At 37.5% G+C, this 21,096-nt stretch overlaps 5 protein-coding genes and 1 long non-coding RNA gene across 7 annotated transcripts; 2 read left to right on the top strand and 4 right to left on the bottom strand.

Moving 5' to 3' along the window:
• The first annotated feature begins 642 nt into the window (after window positions 1-642).
• On the top strand, window positions 643-1,586 carry LOC119995412 (germin-like protein subfamily 3 member 2). The gene has a single exon (XM_038841894.1). It carries the CDS (start codon window positions 643-645, stop codon window positions 1,309-1,311), a length of 669 nt encoding a protein of 222 aa, XP_038697822.1. The 3' UTR covers window positions 1,312-1,586.
• An 866-nt stretch (window positions 1,587-2,452) lies between these two features.
• On the bottom strand, window positions 2,453-5,759 carry LOC119995239. The gene is made up of 5 exons (XM_038841681.1): window positions 5,471-5,759; window positions 4,349-4,611; window positions 4,053-4,264; window positions 3,666-3,930; window positions 2,453-3,013 (listed from the first exon to the last, which is right to left on the bottom strand). The coding sequence occupies exons 1-5, from the start codon at window positions 5,562-5,564 to the stop codon at window positions 2,720-2,722; spliced, it is 1,128 nt and encodes a 375-aa protein (XP_038697609.1). The 5' UTR covers window positions 5,565-5,759; the 3' UTR covers window positions 2,453-2,719.
• Window positions 5,760-7,956: 2,197 nt separating this feature from the next.
• On the bottom strand, window positions 7,957-8,447 carry LOC119985250. The gene has a single exon (XM_038829490.1). It carries the CDS (start codon window positions 8,445-8,447, stop codon window positions 8,067-8,069), a length of 381 nt encoding a protein of 126 aa, XP_038685418.1. The 3' UTR covers window positions 7,957-8,066.
• A 2,121-nt stretch (window positions 8,448-10,568) lies between these two features.
• Window positions 10,569-11,721, bottom strand: LOC119986162 (protein YIPF5 homolog). Its single transcript, XM_038830719.1, has one exon. The coding sequence runs from the start codon at window positions 11,624-11,626 to the stop codon at window positions 10,874-10,876; it is 753 nt and encodes a 250-aa protein (XP_038686647.1). The 5' UTR covers window positions 11,627-11,721; the 3' UTR covers window positions 10,569-10,873.
• A 200-nt stretch (window positions 11,722-11,921) lies between these two features.
• LOC119989864 lies at window positions 11,922-17,166 on the top strand. The gene is made up of 4 exons (XR_005465901.1): window positions 11,922-12,218; window positions 12,332-12,424; window positions 12,558-12,630; window positions 16,835-17,166. It is a non-coding gene; the product is annotated as an uncharacterized LOC119989864 (long non-coding RNA).
• On the bottom strand, window positions 15,804-17,548 carry LOC119989847 (protein LITTLE ZIPPER 3). 2 transcript variants are annotated; one of them, XM_038835597.1, is made up of 2 exons: window positions 17,464-17,548; window positions 15,804-16,308 (listed from the first exon to the last, which is right to left on the bottom strand). In XM_038835597.1, the coding sequence occupies exon 2, from the start codon at window positions 16,283-16,285 to the stop codon at window positions 16,055-16,057; it is 231 nt and encodes a 76-aa protein (XP_038691525.1). In that variant the 5' UTR covers window positions 16,286-16,308; window positions 17,464-17,548; the 3' UTR covers window positions 15,804-16,054. The 2 variants fall into 2 exon arrangements, with proteins under 2 accessions (XP_038691525.1, XP_038691518.1); XM_038835590.1 differs by lacking the exon at window positions 17,464-17,548 and adding an exon at window positions 17,274-17,404.
• Window positions 17,549-21,096: the final 3,548 nt, after the last annotated feature.

Below are 21,096 nucleotides of genomic sequence, written 5' to 3'. Positions count from 1 at the left end.
TGCATATTCACTTATATATTATACAAATCCGATGTGAATAAAATTTTTAACATATTGATGAATATAATTATGATTGGATTACAAAGGACACACAACACGGTTACGTCAAGAATTTCTGCGTCACAAAATGTAGAAAAATATGATTGGTAATGGTAAAGACCTACGCACGAGGCCCTGTACATGCCTTTCTTCATCAGCTTTAGTTCACTCCATGACACAGACGCGCAATTGGCCCGCCCTCTGATCTCTGAAAAGTTCGGACTCATGGTTTCTTTACTGTATATTTCAAGCTATTTAATTAGCTTAAATACTTGAGAACGGTAGTTTAATCAACCTTTTCCCTTTTGTCTCTTTTTGTTATTCGATTGTGATTGTCACTAACCTAGAGCAGTGCATAACATAATCATGTTCCCTTGACTATGAAGAAATTAAGGAACCATGCTATTATTATTGCCACTAAATTCTGGCATTCTGATGGTCCGATCGACAACATGCACACAAACAAACCTTTAATATCACAACAAGTGACAATAATCATTACATTGTATCATATTTTATACGTATTGATTCAAAGAAGGCTATTTGTAGGTCCTTATATAAGAAAAACCATACCTAGTCATTCAGAGCACATAAGCAAGAAAAATGTACCTCAAACTAGCAGTTTTGTTGGCAATTCTCTCTTTTCATGGCCAACTCACAATGGCCTCAGATCCTGACCCAATTCAGGATTTCTGTGTACCAAACCCAAAATTTGATTCCTTAAGACCAGCCAGGTTCGGCACTCTCCAATGCAAAAATGTCACAGAAGTAACCACAGACGATTTTGTTTTTTCAGGCATGAAAGTAGCCGGAAACTTCTCCGAAACCGGCGTTGCCATAATTCCTGTCAACCCTTCTCTTTTTCCTGGCCTTAACACACTAGGGATGTCATTTGTAAGAGCTGATCTAAAGGCTGGTTCTGTTAATCCACCTCATTTTCATCCAAGAGCGACAGAAATCGCGTATGTCTTGCGAGGAAGTGTTTATTCGGGCTTTGTGGATTCGACTAATAGAGTTTTCGCTAGAGTACTTGAGGAAGGAGAGGTCATGGTGTATCCAAGAGGCTTACTGCACTTCCAAATGAATGTTGGTAAGAAACCTGCAACAATTTTTGGGAGTTTCAATAGCCAAAATCCAGGAACGCAAAAAATCCCATCTGCCATTTTCGGGTCTGGGATTGATGAAGAGCTCTTGGAGAAGGCTTTCGGGTTGAGTCCTAAGCAGATTGAGGTGATGAGAAGAAGGTTTGACCCCAAAAGTACTGTTATGTAAGGGCACACAGAAGTACTACATTGTTCACAGTTTGTCACTGTAATATCATTTATTGGTTTCTCCGCTAGTTTCCCTTATGAGGAAACTCTTTGAATTCAAGGTAGGCAGTGAAGTTTCACTGCAACCCAGGAGTTGCAAAGGTAAGGCTGCGTGTATCCGTCCCTCCTCAACTGTGCCTCTACTGTGAAAGTCTTGTGCACGGAATGTTTTTTCTTTTATTTTACTCACAGATCAAACTATAAGCTTTTATCAATTCACTATCATGAAAACTTCAAGTATAAGACAGCAATGAATCTTCAATGATGTTCTGTGTGCTTCACCAGCAGACACAATTCTTGGCTTTCTAGTCAAGCCAATGCCACCGCAATCATTTCATAACCAGAAATATAAAACACAATGCATAATTGGAAGGCAGGGCAGTTTTAGCTGTAAAAGTCTAGTAAAAAAGTTATGACAGTATGCATGCTTACATACACAAAAAGCTTTAAAAAAAAAGTGCATGGACTGAAAACATTTTTTCTTCCCTGGATATCTGAAATAAATTTATTCCATAGATTGATATCCTGAACAATTTTAGAATACACAAGGACACTGCAATTACAATGCATAAATACATTGTTGAAATACTATTTGGTCAAGTAAAATGAGAGAGATTTTAGTAACTTCTAACATTCTATACCAAGGACTCTCTAGCTAAAGTGTAGCGAACCTTCTTTAGCTACAAGGGCATATCTTCAGATCTTCTAGATTACCAAAACTAGATAATGATGTGTGTAGAAAACCTTCAGGCACATCTGGTTAATGGTCATTGACAGAACTAGGGTCAGCACAGCTCAATTTTGGATAAAATCCTGGTTCAAACCAATCCGAAATTTAGGCATGTGGACTACCATACCAGTCTCCCACTTTACTGAATTTTTATCCTTGAAACAACCATTGAGCCTTAAAAAATATACAATTGAGAACAATTACAAGTAGGGTCAGGCTGCCGCAGGGCATGCTCAACTCCAGTATTAGATTCCATATATGGACTCTCCGGTACACAAAATGAAATAGAAGATCCATCCCAAATAACACACATATGCAGCTCATTAGGAGCGCAGCTACCCACGTCCAATTATACTAACAGAAATCACAAATATAAAGAAAGCATAAATACTAAAATATATTCAGCAAGAAAAATGTATCCATTACATATCAAATAAAACTTCTCCATGCTTATTGACTACGACACCAATTCTGGAGAGGAAACAGCGATCTTACATCATAAGTTCCAACACTGTTATGCATGCACAAAAATCAACGTATTCTACAAAACAAAAATGTTGGACATAATCTCAAATTTCAGGTCTCAGACAAGAAGCATCAAAAACCTGAAAGCTAGAGTTCACTGCACATGTGAAGTCTACTACTCCCCAGTTAACATTGCCTTTATGATGGTGTCACACATCCCATCAATACTCGGAAAAAGATGCCCGGAACCTGGTAACTCATGATAGTGAATCCAAGGAAGCCTTTTGGCAATGTAGCGCTGCAGCATGACAGGCACAAGCCCATCTTCATCCCCTTGCCACAGGTGAACAGAACCTTCTTTGTTTGGAAATGGATTCTCAAGATCCATAGGATCGAATTCCCAGCTCCCAAATGCAACCTTCATATCACGGATAATAGATTCATGCACTCCTTGCTGCCTAACCTCTGCCTGTATGAATCATGATTGAGAAGCAGCTAAATGAAGAAATATCATAATTGTGATAACTTAAAACCCAATAGGCAAAGACATTATTTGTTGAAAAAGACACAAGATCTAAAAACAAAAGCGAGAATTTATATGTTCAGTTGAAAATTGATAACAAAATCATTTAGAATCTAAAGTAACACTAAACCTTAGGTCAGAACTAAAGGCAACCCAAACCATAAACCTGGCTATACCCAGGATTTCAAACCCATTCATGTTTTCATAAAATATGTTTCTCTTACCAATGGACCTAGTACTAGTCAGCTATTTTATTTGATGAGGACAAGATACGTAGAGGTACCGGGGAAAAAACACACACACAATTTATTAGGAGTCGAAACCTATTGAAGGACTATATCCTATACTCATCATCAGGCCACATGGCGTGGTGGTACCTCAGCCCCTCTGTGGGAAAGCAGTCACAAGTCAAATACAGAAATATCCAAGAAGTCTAAGAAATTTCAGGATACCAACATTAACATACCCGTCAACAAGTGTAGTTATTCAAATAAATAGATGTTACTGGCTATTTGTTTTACAGATAGCCTTTCATGATAGTAGCTCATATGTAGAACACAAGAACTAGTGCAAAAAACGCTAGTAAATAGCAAAATACCGCATAAATTCTTCGTTGAGAAATCCTTGCTGCAATTTCTTTGTCTTGGGCTGAAAGAATTTCAGGTTTATGAGATGCAACACTAGATGAAGGGAATAGCTTTTGAGTCATCCACCAGTCTATTAGCCAAGGAGCATAGTGGGCCACACGAAGTGCCCATTGGTCTTGAGGTAACTGCTGATTGTAAGCTTCTATAGATAGGTTTGCAGGAAAACCGGGCCACCAGTAGTTAATAACTGGAGTTAAAAGTGTCACTCCTGCTAGCCTGTTCGTACAAATTTAAAAAGAGCTAAATAATTAGATAATATGTTTCACTTCTCAAAAACATATTCATTTACACTCCCCCTTTTTTGTTTAACTATGAAAGTAGGGTTTAGATAGATATACCTATGAGGGATATACTTGAGGCAGCCCCAAGTCATCTCCCCGCCCATGGAATAGCCAATTACATAGAATTTGGATCCCAATCCCAGTTGATCAGCAAGCTCCTCAATATCCAAAGCCAAGCTCTTCACTGTTCGTTTTGGATGAGGGTCACTCTCTCCATAACCCGGTCTGTCAAAAGACACTACATAAATCCCTAGTTCTTCAGTAAGTCCCTAGATGAAAGTATGAAACCACCATCAAGTCAGATGATAATGAAATCTAACAGGAAAGTTAGAGGCTTAAGACAGAAACAGTACCGGAGAAAGGGCCAAAGGAATAACAGCATCATGCCTGCAAGCATCAAAGGGATGGAAAAAGATAATTTTGTGCTTGGCCACATCTTTTGACACACCATTCTCTTTATAGGCCAAATGTCTTCCATCTCTGAGCTTTATTCTTGATGCTGTAACTGGGGGGCCATCTGGAGAACCACATATCTTGGGAGGTGGAGGTTGCACTGCCCGATAAGCCCATGCTAAAATTCCGACAAGCAAAACAGCAAGTATTTTCCCAAAGATCCCTGAAAATTGAGTTCTAAGTTAAAACACTTCCCAGATGTTGTCATTTCCAAAATGTTTGAAGAAAAGAAATGTGATTATAGCAGTGACAAAAGCTCAAGATTAAAAAAAAAAATTAATGAAAGTCCAAAATACTCCCGAGAACTTAATTTATTTATTTTTTTCATTTTGCTGACTGGAAAGAGAACCTCATTTTCGAATAGTGCAAGAGGGTTCCAGCAACAAGTTCACAAATCAAAGTCTTACACTGAATTATCAACGTTAATTACCAAATAAAAGATGCTGCTTTTGTCAAATGACATCTCATACAAGCAATTTCCAACACCATCCAATCCTATCATGGTCATCCCCAATTCCAAACCCTAGCTGTGCTTCTCAATCATTTTCACCATATAAGATCGCACTGTAATTTGTTAACAAAAAACATGCAACATTTGACACTTAAATGCGCACATATGAAGTCTTAATAAGGCCTTCAAAAGCTATACAGAAACTTACAAAGCATTTCAATTCCACATCAAAAGAAAGTGTAGACTAACAGATCCAGATGACAAGTAAACATAAACGTTCCTAATAAAGTAACTGGCAGGATATGACGATCTCCTTCGCGAGAAAACTTAAATAACCAACCAATAACATCAAAAACATTCTTGAGTTTTCGGTTCTGATAATTTCATATTCACTTCATTCAACGATTTGTTTTTATAACGAAAACTACTGAAATAACTAAGATCTAATCTTTTCATCTTCTATTCTGAAGCACGTCCTCTCAGCAACCAAACAAACGACAAATATAACGAGGAATAGTGAAAATTCGACACGCAACAGATCAAATGGAACAGAAAATGAAACAAAACCTACCAGACGGAAGCTTAGGAGTGCTACTTTGCTTGTTTCTCCTGGTGTGGGCCCTCGCCGATGCTGCAGATATCTTCCGATTCGTCCCGGCAGCCATTTCCGTCAGAACCGTCTCTCTCAACAACAAATAATCAAAAAATTCGGAGAGGAAGAAACAAGATGCTCTTTCAGAGAGACTGATCCGCAACCCTGTAAGTATCCGCTCTACTTGTGAACGGGTGTGTGCTGTAGTGTACTGTGTGGTTCCAGGTTCCGTTTGCTTCTGAGAGTTGACATAACTATTAGCCTCCCAAGTGTCTGTACCTCAATTATTTATTGAGTTTCTTGTTAAGCGAACATAGGTGTGTGGGTAGTTTTGACTTTTCGGACAAGTAGGTGGCAGGTGCTCGTTAATATCATTATCAATACTGATTTAAGAAAAATGCTCGTTAATATCAATACTGATTTTACATTTTTCTTTTGGACAATTGGGAGTAAGAGCACTTTGGACAACTTAATTGTAAAAAGGTCATGAACATTTTTAAAATTGTAAAAAAATACAATTTAAGGGTAATGTGGTCAACTGACTTAAGATATTTTTTAATTTATTCCTACAATACCCTTCTTCTTCTTCTTCTTCTCTCTCCAACTATCTAACTCTAGTGTGTCATCTCTTTCTCTCATTCTTCTCTACTAAAAGTTATCTCCTTCTTTCTCTCCTCCTCCTCCTTCTTCTTCTTCTTCTTCTTCTGGTTCTCAATTTGAATTTGTTCTTCGTTGCATTCTTCTCCGTTTTTGGCCGAGTTTCTCCTCTCTTCATCGCCTTCTTCGTCGTTGCTCAATCTGGACTGCGTCGAGTTGCTCTGCTTCGTTTTTGACAGATCTTGACTATGCTTCGTTGTTCAATATGAGTTGTGCTTCATTTTTTTGCAGATCTGGACTCTGATTCGTTTTTTGCAGAGATGTATCACTATAGTATCAATATAATATCACTATAGTATCATCAGCACCAAAAAACCACTAAAATGATACAATTAAACCAGTATGCATACTTCATCTTCCTAATTACTTTTCCTTTCTTGATTTTATTTTCTTGGTTACCTCTCTTGTTCGTTTTGGAAAAACATTTACAAGTGCAGAGATGTATCACTATAGTATCACGAACACCAAAAATTCATTAAAATGATATAATTGAACCTGTATGCATACTTCTTCTTCCTAATTACTTTTCCTTTCTTGGTTTTCTTTTCTTAGTTTGTACATCTCTTGCTCGTTTTGGAAAAACATTTACAGCTGCAGAGATGTATCACTATAGTATCACCAACACCAAAAATCCACTAAAATGACATAATTAAACTAGAAAGACATGTAATGCAATCAAATTTACATTCTAACATTTATATCATCATTTTATGAGCAAAAGATATAAATTGAACATTAAATAGGATCTTCTATTTAAAAGTATCACTATTGTATCACAATTCGTGGAGAGAGAAAATCAAATTTGAGGTTATTTTGGTAAAAGATTATCCCAGTGTACTTTTTTAAAAAGATGTTTTAGTGATTGCACTTTTTTACAATTAAGTATAATCTAGTGTACCGGCCTCCAAAAGTCCCTTTTTCTTTTTATATTGGACTTTTGGGCTGGGCCTGGGCCTATTGAAGAGGAGATACTCAGCCTAAGAGCATCCACAATGGATGTTATATTTAACATCCTTAGTAATACTTTTTGGATAAGTCGTTACACCATTACAATGGGTATAATAGAGTATATTTCAAATACTTGAAATGTTATTTTTTTGATAAGTTAAGCGTTATATACGCACAATGGGTGAAAAATAACATTTGAAAACTTAACAAAATTTGTCCATGCTACATCTGTGTAGTGTATATAAATTGATGAATGATGAAGAGATGATGAAAAGGAAGAGCACAATCCCGGACAGTTAGTTATATTAGAACATTGGGCTGGGCCTAAGCAAAGAAGATAGCCATCTTTGAATTTTGGGTTGGGCTTTTTTTAGAAAGTTGGACTTGAGCTGAGAGTTTAGCCCAATACATCAAACCCAATCCAACACTGGGGTCAAACGAAAATTCAAGCCCAGCCTAATCCACATTTGATTTTGATCAGCCTCTCTTTCGCTGCTTCAGCGTGTTAAATTGATGCACATGGAAGATGAACGAAAATATCCCCCCAATAGAAATCTCAGGCTCTTAACATGAAGTGAAGCGACTTATAAGTTCTAAGCAGTGACCATGGAAAGAGAAAAGTTAACTTTATCAGAATAATCAGTTGGCTCTAAGTTCATCATCAACGATTAAGAGAAACCACATAACTATTTGGGTGATAGATTAGTTGGTGGCCAAACCACACGGATTCGGGAGATCCTGAGTTAGATTCCCATCGAAAACAATATTCTTCTGGCCACGCATTGAGTGGGAAACTTCTTGTATGGTGTCGTTCTCGGTTATAAAAAGTGTTTTGTTACTTTCAAATTATAAAAGGGCGATGCTGATAATATTTATGGTAGAGTGTAAGCGTCCACAGCTATTTAGACAAATCTTATGATACTAACAAAAAGATGATAAGTGTTACAATGGAATTCATGGTATTTAGTGTTTATGCCCTAATAGGCTTTTTCTTCATATACCCCAAATGGCCCCAGCTGGTGCTGATTCCAAGCATTTTCCCCGGCAAGGCTGCCATTGCCTCTGCAACTGCAAGGACATTATTATTGTTTGTCACAGCCTCCATTGGCAACAAATTACACGCTTTCGATGTCAGTGGAACCGCGCTTGAAACATCGGCCACCGGGAGTAGGCAATTGGCAAGAAGGACATCACTGGTTGCAGTGAAATAGCTTTCCCAGTAATGGGGTGGGGGAATTCTGTTTACTAGTTCAATATTGATCTCGAACAGCTCTTCTTCATCTTCTTCAATGTCCGTAAGAACCTTGGTGGTTCCTCTATGTTTTGCACAATCTTCAGCAATAAAAGCCATCGTAGCTTGTTTGGTTAGTATAATTGTGTAGGTGCTTAGCATGTATATATATATATATATAGACAAGTTTGAGATTCTTTGAGATAGTGTGTGGTGGAGACGGGGTGTGGTAAGTAAACGCTCTTCCAACAAATCTACAACAAGATGATCAAATTGGAATTGGAGTTTGGTATTTCCAACTTCCTCAGCTCCTCCAAAGACATTAGTCAATAATCTATATTCTGACATAATGTGTACGTGCGTTTATATATATATATATATAACATATGCAGATTACATCATATGGTTCTTGTCCACTAAAATCTTGGATTTTGGAACCGTCTTGGATATCAACTCCCGATGGTAGTTGAGAAAGTTGTCCGAGTGGAAGCAGTTTTCTAAGGAAAAATGGGGAAAAAAAAAATAATGAATTGATAACGGAACAGTAACAAGCTACATATTTAAATAAGTTGAGTACAAAACTTCGAAATTAATCTAAGAGAAATAGTTGATTAAAGTTCACCAAAACTACCAATTTAAGTCAACAGAAGTAGAGCCAACTACCCGAACAGAAAGCATAATGTTTATTGTAATATAAATTGTCGAGCAAAGGCACTATATTCCCAACCAACCACTCCAAATCGGAATTTCACTGTCCTTTTCCAAATAAGGAAGCAAACAGAACAATTATAGACACCTTAAATGTCTTCCAACAGTAAGATAAGGAAAGGAAATTAGATAATGAAAGATGTATACTTCTTGTATCAGCTCCACTGATTTTACAGATAAGAGTAGCAGTGCTTTCAATTGTCAGCTCATCAAACAAGCACCATACCCCTTCCAATTTCCCAAAGAAAACACTCCCATAGAGCCTAAAGGTAAATTTAAACAATGAGATAGTACAAAATGCTGAACATAACAAGGCAACATAATGTTGACTTTATTATCTAAGCCTAAGGCTCAAGCATACATATTTTTCCAGCAAAAATTAGGATTACAAGCCTACAAGTAATCGTATACAACTATTAGTCAATACTCAATCAGATTTTTAGTCTTGAGTCATGAAATAAATCATTGCAGCCTTCAATGAACAGCAAGCAACGGCAGGATTGCCTAACATTGTCAATCCATAAAACTTAGTGTTCACGACTACAGCCATTTAACTATTCCATGTTTATAATAACATGACATCCAGGACAAAACACAATCATGGCAGCCCTCACTTCCCGTGGTAACAGTGTAACACATCTGGACACTCGAAGAACCTCCCATGCTGGCTCTTTTTTTTCCCTGAAGGGAAGCTGTTGCAGGGAAGAATTTAGCCCATGAATAATCAGCAGAGAAGGACTACTGCATAGTGTATAGATGCAACTTGCGTAAATCTGATAATGCACCAGTAAACCACATCCTCCTGCATTGACCTTGGTTGAGGAATATTTGGATGACTGCTTGTAATATTGTGGCTTTCAAACAGGTAACTGATTGCACAGACAAAAGCAAGTACAGGACTTAACTCTTAATATTACACTAGGAAGTAACAAGACTAAAGGGATTACAATAAACTATAAAGATTGTTCACATGCCTATTGTCTGGTGGAAAATGGCTACTGTTTGGTGGACAGGGAGTGAAAGGAACAACATAAAGCCTTCCACCATATGAAATCTTCATCAACAATTAGTTTAGCAGTTAGAAGCTTTGATGTTCATCCACTTGTAACAATTGATTTGAGGCTTCTATTTTAGCATCTTCTAAACTGCTCTTGGGCTGCACGCCTGCACCCTCTCAGGTGCTTTTACAAATTCCTTTTTCTAATAAAAAGAACACAGCAACTGATGCTCTATAAAAATAGTAGTCACAATACCTAAAAGTCAATAGACCAAACTATCTACCAGATGATTCAGTAAGGCAGCCAAACCACACTATTGGCATTGCTAAGGACTCTGATCACCTCCTACATTCCTAAAATAGGATCAATATGGCCGACTAATTCAGGCTTGATCTTTCCTAAACTGCAGAAGTCATAACCAGACTCTATCCTTCAGATAATGAAAGTATAAGAAACTAAAAAAGTTGAGATCACGAAAATCAGTTGCTGATGATGCATAAAGCTATATACAAAGTTACAAACCAAGCTGGTCTCCTGAAGCTTCTAAAAGCAAAGATAAACAATAATGAATCTGTTTTCAAATTACCACCATGTGCTCAAACTTTTAAGCCACAATGCACAGAAGAAACAAAATATTTATCTAACCATATCAGAGTCATTCACAGGCAATGAGATCTTTACATGTATATCTTCCCTTTTTTTTTGCCCAATATACCACGAATCCAATCAAAAACATCATATTCATGTTCATAATCACCTGCAGCAAATACCCAAACTACAAAACTGCACACTAGTGTGACAAAATGTCAGCTCTAGCTCCTCGCCTTCACTCGCAACATACTAAAATATAACGAGCAGCGAAAACAGAGTGTAAATCAATAGACAGGCATACGCTACCAGCCCGCGATGCTCATCTCCACTATCAGAAACCGCCACCATGAGATTGGTACAAGCCCTGGTCGCCCACAACACAAAAACGCCGGCGATCACGAATCTCACTGGCCCACCTTGCGGCAGAAATAGCGACAAAGCCGATAAGATCACCACCGGTAGCATACAGTATCCCACCACGCTAGTGCATGTGTGCAGGTCCAGATTACCATCCCTCCCGGCGAGCATGTTAAAAACAACATAAAGAAAAATCGAGGAAACGACAATCCATCCGAGGATGACACCAAATTGGATCTTCCCAGCGAGTAATTGGAACAGGCAGAGTGAGAGGTAGAGGAAGATCGGGCCGGAGAGATCCGAGTCCTTGTGAAAGGCAGGGTTGACCCGGAAGGGGTTCAGAATTGACCTAGTCTTTGCCCAGATTTGGTCCGGATGGATGCCAAGCTCGTCTAAAAGCGGCGCCTCGTCCTCGAAATTCGCGGCAGATGATGCCGATGATAGGCCCCCAACGCCTATAGGACCGCCTAAAGAAGAAGAGGCAGGGCCCATGTCGAATGACATGAAAGGGATCGAGGACGATGAAGGCCGCGGAGGCTGAAACGGCGCCGTAGGGACACGGCGCTGCTGAATGTTGGCGCCAGCGACGCCGGGGTTGCCACCGGACGGGAAAATCACAGGCGGCACGTTAAATTCCTTCGACATCGTAAAAGAGATCAGAAAGACGGAAAATCTAGGACATCTTTTGCGGTTCAACTCTTACTGACCAAATACAGCGATTAGTGCATTGGGGCTTTGATTTACTATGAGAGCCGAAGCTCAAGGTCGGTTTTTTTAGTAAAAGCTTGAAAAGAGACTCACACTCGGCTCGTTTACTAAACGGGCCGAGATCGGGCCTAACCCTTAACGGACAGCCAACGAATAGCTCGGCCCATTTATACCCTACTCTTAAAACGGTGCGTTTCCGCTTCAAAAATTAGCGCTGTAATCATTCCTCCTTTTTCATTCCAACCACCAAAAACAAAAACCCTTCATGCGGTTCGCGGTGAAAACTGAGGCCAAATACAAACTTAAAATTTCCTTGCCCGTTTGCCGCCCATTCGCTTTAGATCATCCAAAAAAAATTTCGAATGCCTCTGTTGAGTGGATGTGTTTCCTTAATCAAGTCTGATCTGTTGATTGATCCGCCTTTTGCCGGTTTTCTCACCATCCAAACAAAGTCACGTGCGAATCTGCGAATCTCAGTATCTCGCTGATGTTCATCTTGAGGAATTTTAATGGATATCATCAATCGAAGGTTGCTTATTTCTACTCGTTCTCGCTGGTCATTCTTCGGAGTATGTGTTTCCTTAATTTTTATTGACAACAAAATTTTCGCGACTGATCTTGTGATCGTTCCTATTCTTGCAGGTTTCTCATCATGCAAACGAAGTCACAAACGCCTCTTCAGATTTCACCGATACTGAAACCTTGAGAAATTTGAATGGATCTACTTAATCGAAGGTAGTGCTTATTTCTATCTCGTTCTAGCTGGTACTGTTTCATTAGTGTCTATGTTTTCTTCATTTACTTTGATTGAAAACAAAATTTTCACGACTGATCTGTTGATTGATCATATTTTTTTTCCGGTTTCAAGGTCACAAGCGTCTTTGCAGATTTTGCTGATGCTTTAATCTTATAGGAATTTGAATGGATATCAGTAATCGGAGGTAATGCTTATTTGCATCTTCTTCTTCCGGCTGGTACTATTTCATTAGATTCTGTGTTTCCATTTTGATTGACGGCAAAATTTCAACGTCAATCAGATTGGATGATTGCCTGTGCATTGATGGATTGAACTACATAGTTATTTAACGTTTTGTGGCAGCCTTATATATGTCGTTGACGGTTCTTCTAGTGCAGCTTGTGTTCTGAAATCGGAATTTAACTGATTATGGGTCCCTGAGTCAGAAATAAAATTAACAAATATGTTTAATTGATAAGGGCTTGGAGATTGGTAGGAATGTCATGGTCATTAAACATTTGTGAATATATTTTTGCTTGCATTCATTGTATGTATATTATTGCTATCGATCACTCTGCATAGAGCGCCAATAACTACTTCTACGAGTAGTGGTTGTTGCCTTCCTACGAAAATAGTAAATTGTATATGGCCTTTTCGGTTAATGCAAGATACATTAAGTTCGATAGCAACCACAGGGTAGTACATAAGTAGATGAAATTTATATGTATGAATCTATTATAAGTTTATAACTGTATGTAGATGCTATACGAACATGTTTAGGTGTATGTCTGTTTAGTCCCCACTTCGATGGATTTGAGTGGAGAATAAGAAATATGGTAAGCGCAGAAAGCCATAATCAGTTGAGACTTGTGTTTGATTTCGTTGTTGTGTGTTTTGCTGAAATCTTTTGCTGACATGCATATGTCTGCAAAAAATTGTATCTAATGATTGATGGGACTTTCTTTGCATTCATCAGTTGAACAAATTTTCAAGCTACAAAAGTTTAGTGCTGTGTTTTTTATGTTGTTTTCTGCATCCTTAGCTAAGATTCAGAGGTTCTTATTCGCAACTAGAATGTTGAATTATGTTTTTAGGAAAATTAATAAGCATCTGCTTAGGTTCTTCTGCCCTCTTTTAGTCTTTTATCAAACCGTTGTCTTGTGTGGTGTTTATTTTTGTTGAACAATTTCATGACCTCGCTGCAGCATTAATTTTTTCTAGGGATATTAATTAGTGCAGTAATCTTAAGCAATTCACTTCATTTTATTTGCTATGTTGCATGCGTATAATTTCTGTGTGTGTGCTCTGAGTAACAAAATTGATGCTATTTCCCTTTTTTAGTAGAGGTTGTGGTTTACTAATCTTTTTCCCATCTTGAAAAATTCACCATCAATTGGGCTTTTCCTGTATCCATCTGATGAACATGCCATTTGACAAGTCTTGAAGTCGAGTTAATATTAGAACCATTTGAACTTCCACAAAGGGCTACATGGATCACATTTTCCCCCCATATTCACGTTCCCCTCTGATACTTTCGTGATCAAGGCCAGTAAATGAGTCACAAATTTGAGCCTGAAACCTCATCAAACAACCATATTGAGTAAATAAGGACTGTGTTAATTAGACATCGGTGATATAATGTAGGTCCATCAGAACTCTTGTGAGAAGGCCCAATCAAGAGGTGGGTCAAGGGAAGTTTGTAGATTAAGTCCATTTTAGGCACAAATGAGGGCCATGTGTGTGGATATTGTACATAGATTTCAAGGAAACTGTTGGGTTGTTAGTTTATTGATTTGCCCCTATTTACGGGTACCACGTAAAGTAAGTGGTGCCATAATATGGAGAAGTGGTGTCATAATATATGGAGAATTTTATAGGAGAGAGTAAGAAGTAAATAGCAAAACCTAAAAATATATTATTTGAAGTAATAAAAAATAATATGGATTCAATATAATTTGATGAAACTATGATCCTAAACCGAAATAAATGACGAAAACGAATACACAATGAATTCTCGTTGACTTTTTCAAAAACTCACATAGTTGATTCTAAACTTTTAAGATAAAGAATGCATACTGTTATTAGGTCTCTAGCACCCAAAATAACTCAGTGGAATTTCTCTATTTTGTCTCTAGTGCTTTTCTCAACATAAATGCTGTTTATATTTAAAAAATTCTCCTTATGGATACTGGGTTAAATCTCAAGATGATGCGGCTTATTTACCTTCACATTGCTTTGATAGTGCTAATTATCATCCTCATAATAACAAAGTTTAAAAATCTTAAAATGGAGGCCTGAGTTCTACCGTCAGCTCATCCTCTTCCGGTAGTCTAGGTCTTCCAAAGGATATTTTTTCCATCATTTCTTAGTCCTCTTCATAAGTAAAAATTGACCTGCAGTGACGGGATTTGGTAGCCCCTAATAATTGTGTACGGTTTTTAGATATGTTCGAGTATGATTAGACATATTTTATTTTGTCTCATACAGGGCCTTTGATAGTCAACCAGTATATGCCATGACGCAATGTCATCCCTATGACTCTATGAGTAGATATTGTGAGTTACCACTTTTTCAAACTACATAAACCCTCATTGACTTTCTCTTCCCAATCTTTGATGACGTTGTGTTTTGATTAGATTTTTCCATCATCACTCTCTGCAGAAGAATCACTGAATCAGAATGAAAACCCATTTTCTTATCTTAAATATCCAATGTTTCCTTTTTTTCTCCCCTTGAAGTTTTAGTTTCGTTGATCCCCCTCCTGGAAAAGACAATGTTCATATATGTGAAGGGTACTCGTATCATTTTCCTGAAGTACTTTATATGGGTCAATTTTGGGCAAAACATTACTCCTTTTAGACTAGCTCTTTGAGTGGCTCCAGTGGGATTACTAGGATTGAAGATGGCACCATTTGCGATTTGGATTTGAAAATTGGACTTCTTGTGATTGCATCAAATGTCTTAGTTCCTCTTAGAAAACTTGAACATAATATTTTATGGTCGAATATCAAATACCAAGAGGCAAACATAGGTAGTACCCACGTTTGCGGCTTTGCGCATACATAATGAACGAAACGTGGGTCCAAATCTTTTTTGGCATGCGATGACATTTCTGTGTATTTGATTTCCTTTAATTCTCGTTACATTGTGTTCAGCTTTGCTTACCTCCATGTGTAGATATAAAAGACAATGTGGAAGATTAAACTGCAGTTATCAGAAATTTAAAAGAAACTAATGCTGACCACCATTTAGAGTTCACATATGAAACTATCATCACAGTTATGTAGGCTACAACAGGAACATTTTTATCCAACAACACCTACTATTGTAAATATTCCCTCACTGCCACAAAAACACATAAGGGGGAGAGAGAGAGAGAGAGAGAGATTAATATTATATTCCCTTCGAACATATAGATAGATACATCTTCGCATTTAAGAAATCCATATCTTAATCCTCCCAAAAGAAAGATATGATAAACATGCAAATAGACAGTAACCCTTGTAGATAGATCCTGCCACTGTCCTATTTAGCTGAAACTGGAACATCTGCTACTGTTTGAATATTGTTTTACACAAAAAAAGCAAAGATGTCTAGGTGGGATCATGAAATCTAACTGGGCCGCAGGATCAGTTTGTGTTAGAATTGGAAGGATATTGGGAGGAGCTGGAACCAAGTGTGAGGTCACTAATAGTGTTTTGCGCGTTGCCTTTTGAGTCTCCCTTGGAAAGTTTCTGTTTCAGCTCAGAAAGGAGGGCTTGATTCTCCTGGTTGAGCAACTGGGCCTTCTTCCTTAGCCTCTCATTCTCCTTCATTATGTAACAGTTCTGCAAGAACAGGTTTGAGTTAAGTCTGTCCATGTCTCAAACTCCCTGTAATACCCCTGAAAGCAAAAGGACAACAGTATCAAGAAAGAATACCCGATAATATTCTTTATTACATAAAAAAGAAATAGCAGTTTTGTATTACAGAATCAATTTTTGCTACGTGAATTTCAAATTAGTAGGCAATTTTATTTCAAAATGTATCATGTATAAATAAAATGTAAATGTGAAAACAATGTTATAATGAATTATGATAGCAATTATGACAGTTTGTTAAAAGAAGAAACCACTAACAACAGAGGAAAGCAGAGCAGATGGCGACCAAAGAACAGTTTAAGTATCCAAACCTCTCTACCAAATAAATGGAGAAAATGGGTTGCCGGTAGGATTAAAGAAGAGATATTATTAGATGGAGTAATAGCTGTGGAAATTAAAGGAGGGAAAAAAAAGGTATCTTTCGGCTGCCCAAACATGAAAGAAAAGGATAGAGTTTAGAACAAGGCACATTGCAAGAGCTTCTTTGTGCTTATGTATGCATTATATGTTCTCTGTGTACTTGTTGCCTTGTTTGTTTTGCATAAACAGACTGTTCCTACTAATACAAAGGACTAGATGACCGAAAGTTGAGGAGACTGAAGAAAAAGGAAGGAGATGAAAAAAAGAACATACTCAGAGCACAGAAAGACAGAAAACTCAGTGAGAAGCAACGTAAAAGAAAGGGTAGAGAATCCAAGGAGAATACATCCAGAATGAACAGACATTCCCTCCTCAAAATGAGGTGAGCTTCTCTTCCTGTTCTCATACAAAACAATAGGGAAGTAGTATTTTTCTAATACCATGTACTGTTACTCCGTTAGAAACAGAATAAACTACAACTAACAAATCCCCAAAGTAGACTCAGACAAGTACCCATGTAGATAAACTTGTTCACATTAGTGAAAGAAAGAACTGCTGAAGAACAAGTTGAGAGAGAGAGAGAGGTGGGGGCCCCTATCTTTCTCTTTATCTTTCCAAAAAAGATCACCTTTACAAGATGGTTGGTTAGAGAGCTTTGGCCGAGGAAGCTATCTGGTCTGCAACAACTACTAGCAGTAATGTCAAGAAAGATAACTCTTGGGTGGTGAAGTGAGGGACAAAATGAACAATGAGACTGTAAATATATAGAGCAAAAGCTGGAGATAGGAATTATAGAGAGAGAAAGAAACAAGACTTACGGTGTGTTGGGGGACATGCTTCTCTCTCCTGACACAACAATCATGCATGTGTAAGCATGGAAGGCGGCCGGGTAGAGACGCTGAGGATTTAATGTTTTTGATGATGACCAAGAATATGGCGTCATGTGAATGATTATGGTGGGGGCATTTTGGTCATAGGATTTTCTTTATTGGCATTAGACTGGAGGGGGCCAATATTGTATTTTTGGCTTAAGGGGTGCAAAATGATCGTGAGCTAGGCCGTCCCTCCCAAAGATTCGCAATGATGGTTCGGATTGGTTCGCACCATCATCACCACCCTCTCCCTCTCCCTCACCCCCATCATCAATTGTCTTTTGTTTTACTTCTTCACCCTTTCGTTTTCCAACTATAATTTTCTTGGGTTGGCAACTGTTGGTAATAATCATTTTTTTACCGTAATCTTTCTCTTGCTGAAATGGCGGTTTTGTGCTTATAGATTGCTCAGACTTTGCCACTTGTTTCTGACTTTCTGTTGTTAGAGCATCTGCATCAGTTTCTCTTAACAGATTCCCTAAAATACAGACAAAATGTCACTTTCCCCTATTTTACAGATTCCCTATCCAATCAACACTGCATCAGATTACCTATCATATTCTCTATTGCATTAAAATAATATTTATTTCTCTTTCCTTTATTTATTCTATTCATATAAATTACTTCTATTTAAAATAATAAATTAATTACATTTAAAACAATATATTAATTAAAATAATAAATTAATGTTATTAAAAATTAGAAAAAAAAATGAGGAGAGAGAAAGAAGAGAGAGAAAAAGTGAGGAGAGAAAGAGGAGAGAGAAAGAAAGGAGTGAGGAGAGAGAGAGGAGAGAGTGAGGAGAGAGAAAGAAGAGAGAGAGAAAAAGTGAGGAGAGAGAAAGGAGTCAAAATGTGATGGGAGGAGAGAGAAAGAGATGAGAGAGAAAGAGAGGAGTGAGGAGAGAGAGGAGGGAAAAAATGAGGAGAGAGGAGAGAGGATAAAATAAAGTAGTAAAAATATTATTTTATGTTTAGGGAAGTGAATAGTGGTTCTCTAGATGTAGGGAACTACTGTTCATATTCTGTAAAATAGGGAAGCTCTAGGTAATCTGATGCAGAGCTCTATTTTGACAAAATCTCTAAATTTTACAGACAGACTCATGTTTAGGTAATCTGATGTGGATGCTCTTATTATTGCTCACTGGTAGTTGTCATTGTCGTAAACAGTTAAATTCTACATTTTATAGGGTCACCTCACAAGTTATATCTAAAGGGCGTTATGGGAATTCAGGTATGAATATATTACCCAATTGACTTGCATCTTTTCGTTGTGTATGTTTTATGGCAAAATGAAATTAGAGTATTTAGACTTGATAATACAGGGTTTATGTGTGAGAAAATGACTATAATGCCCCGCTTGAAATGTTGTCATTATTGATTATGTTTTATTTTACGTTATTAGAATCATAATTATGGGCAGAGTATCATAGGTTAGGCATTGCTGCCTCATCATATAGGATGAGCTAGAAATTATGGAGTGGGAAGGGTTGGATGAGAGTTGCGCCAGCCTCAGTCCTCATGTGTTTTGAGTGCATTAACGTGAAAATTGCATCATAGGGACAGGCTTTGGGTTGTTTTATGGGTATAATCGTCAATTAGATTTGGTGCCCCTCGTGTCGCTCGTTCATATGAGCCCTAATATGTTGAGTGTTCAACTCAAATGTAATTATTGTTTTTCCTCTTTCGGTTGGCCAATTTTGCTGCAATGACATGATTGCCCTGAACACTATTTCAAAATTTTTTCATAAATTAATTCGCTCAAATAGCCAGCTTTTGTAGCTACAATTTCTTTGAGAAAACCTAAGCTTGTTTTTGCTATATCTGCCTTATTTTTCTTCTCTCTGGCAGTATTATAATTGCATCCCCTTATTGCTGTGTAATTATTATGGTAGCACTTTTCTACTTTCACTAGTAGCAATTCTCACTTCATTTTGTCTCATTTTAACAGAGACAGGTTGCCGTAAGTTCTAAAGTATGGCCTACTACTTTACCAATTAAGTGGAAGTTAATAATATTTAATTGGGGCATTTTGTAACACGTTCTTGGCTTTAGAGCATTTTGTGCAATGGCACAATCTACTTTATGATACATTAGATAGACACAATGTTCGTATGAATGGGACACCTATGCAAGATGGCTTGCTAAGACAGTCTTTCCATAAAACTACAAATGGGGACATTTCTTCCTAGATTTTCAAGAAAGCTCACTTTGTTCCACAAACTAAATGATTTCTTCTGCCATTAACCATGCCCATGCTGTCAATGAATTTTTAAGCTAGTTTGTAGGGAAAGGGGGTCCTTCACGTTGAAAATTCAATCTTGCAATCAAATAGTGTTTTTTTGTATGTTAGTGTATTAGTATATAATATCATGCGCTCTGAATTGTCAGTACTCCAGCCAAGTTAGGATGGTAGAATCTTGTTGAGTATCTTCTGAATTTATATTAAGTACTTCCAATTTAAAATTTTTAAGGCATGACTTGAATATATCTTTCAGATTCTTGATTTTTCTTTGCCAATTGCCTCTTGTAGTAAAACATACACTTGCATGGTTACAAGGTTTATTTACAAAAAGGAGGGGGTTAATTTGGTGGTACATCTTTTGTTCAAAGTAGGATCAGACCACCTAGAGATAGGGATGCAAATGGGGTCTATCCAAAGGGGAGTAAATTGGCTACTGTGAATCTAGCTAGGGTAATTAATCTACTCTGAAACAACCACTAATGGCAGTCTCTCATAAGTGATAATAATGGGTCTCTTAAATAAATTTGTGCTTTTTGCAGAAATTTTGAGTTGAAAAGAAATTTAGCTTTCATGATTTAGAGGGTTAGAAGTTAAAACTTAGAAGTTGTTTTATCATAAATGTGTGTGGCAGTGCTCAAGAGATTTTGCATGGCCACAGAGAGATATAACTGGCATTCATGAGTACCCAAAATCATCATCACCATCATCCATATTGCCTATAAATACAAATTATGCAGAGACCCCAATCGAGTTTTATGACCCTTCATTTACCCAAACGAGAGAGAGAGGGAGAGATTATTGCATCACAAGTAGTTGACCAATTGAGCACGATTGGACAGCATTGATGCTTGACATGTGCATGTCGATCTTTAGTTTCCACGATTTTCATCATGGTTGAATGTGTGATCACATTGGCAGAGATTATGTTTTAGATAACCCAATAGTAAAAAAGAAAAGACAATAATTTTTTGACTTCATCAACATGAAAGCATTTAAAAGAGTTTCTACTTTTTCTGAGGTCATATTTAATCATGCCTTATAATGCCAATTCCTGTATGGCTAATGATGAAATCTGTTACATTATTATTGGTTTAGCAAGTGCATTGAACCCTACACGTGAGCTAGTTTGCAAAATGTCCGGGGACCACACGTGTAGAGAACCACCCAAAGCTGTTTTCATGCCAATGGAAGAGGATGTTTATCAAAAATAAAAATACCAATGGAAGGGGACGGATGGATGATGGTCTGGGCGTTGAAATTTTGACTAAACTTTTTGGTTCGTCTCCACTTCCATATTACAGCCTTTTTGTTTTCTTTATTATTAGAGTAAAACAA

This window comes from Tripterygium wilfordii, chromosome 3 (assembly GCF_013401445.1).
Source record: "Tripterygium wilfordii isolate XIE 37 chromosome 3, ASM1340144v1, whole genome shotgun sequence".
Lineage (NCBI taxonomy): Eukaryota > Viridiplantae > Streptophyta > Magnoliopsida > Celastrales > Celastraceae > Tripterygium > Tripterygium wilfordii.
Note: the sequence above shows the minus strand (reverse complement) of the source record. Positions and strands in the feature narration are given on the sequence as shown.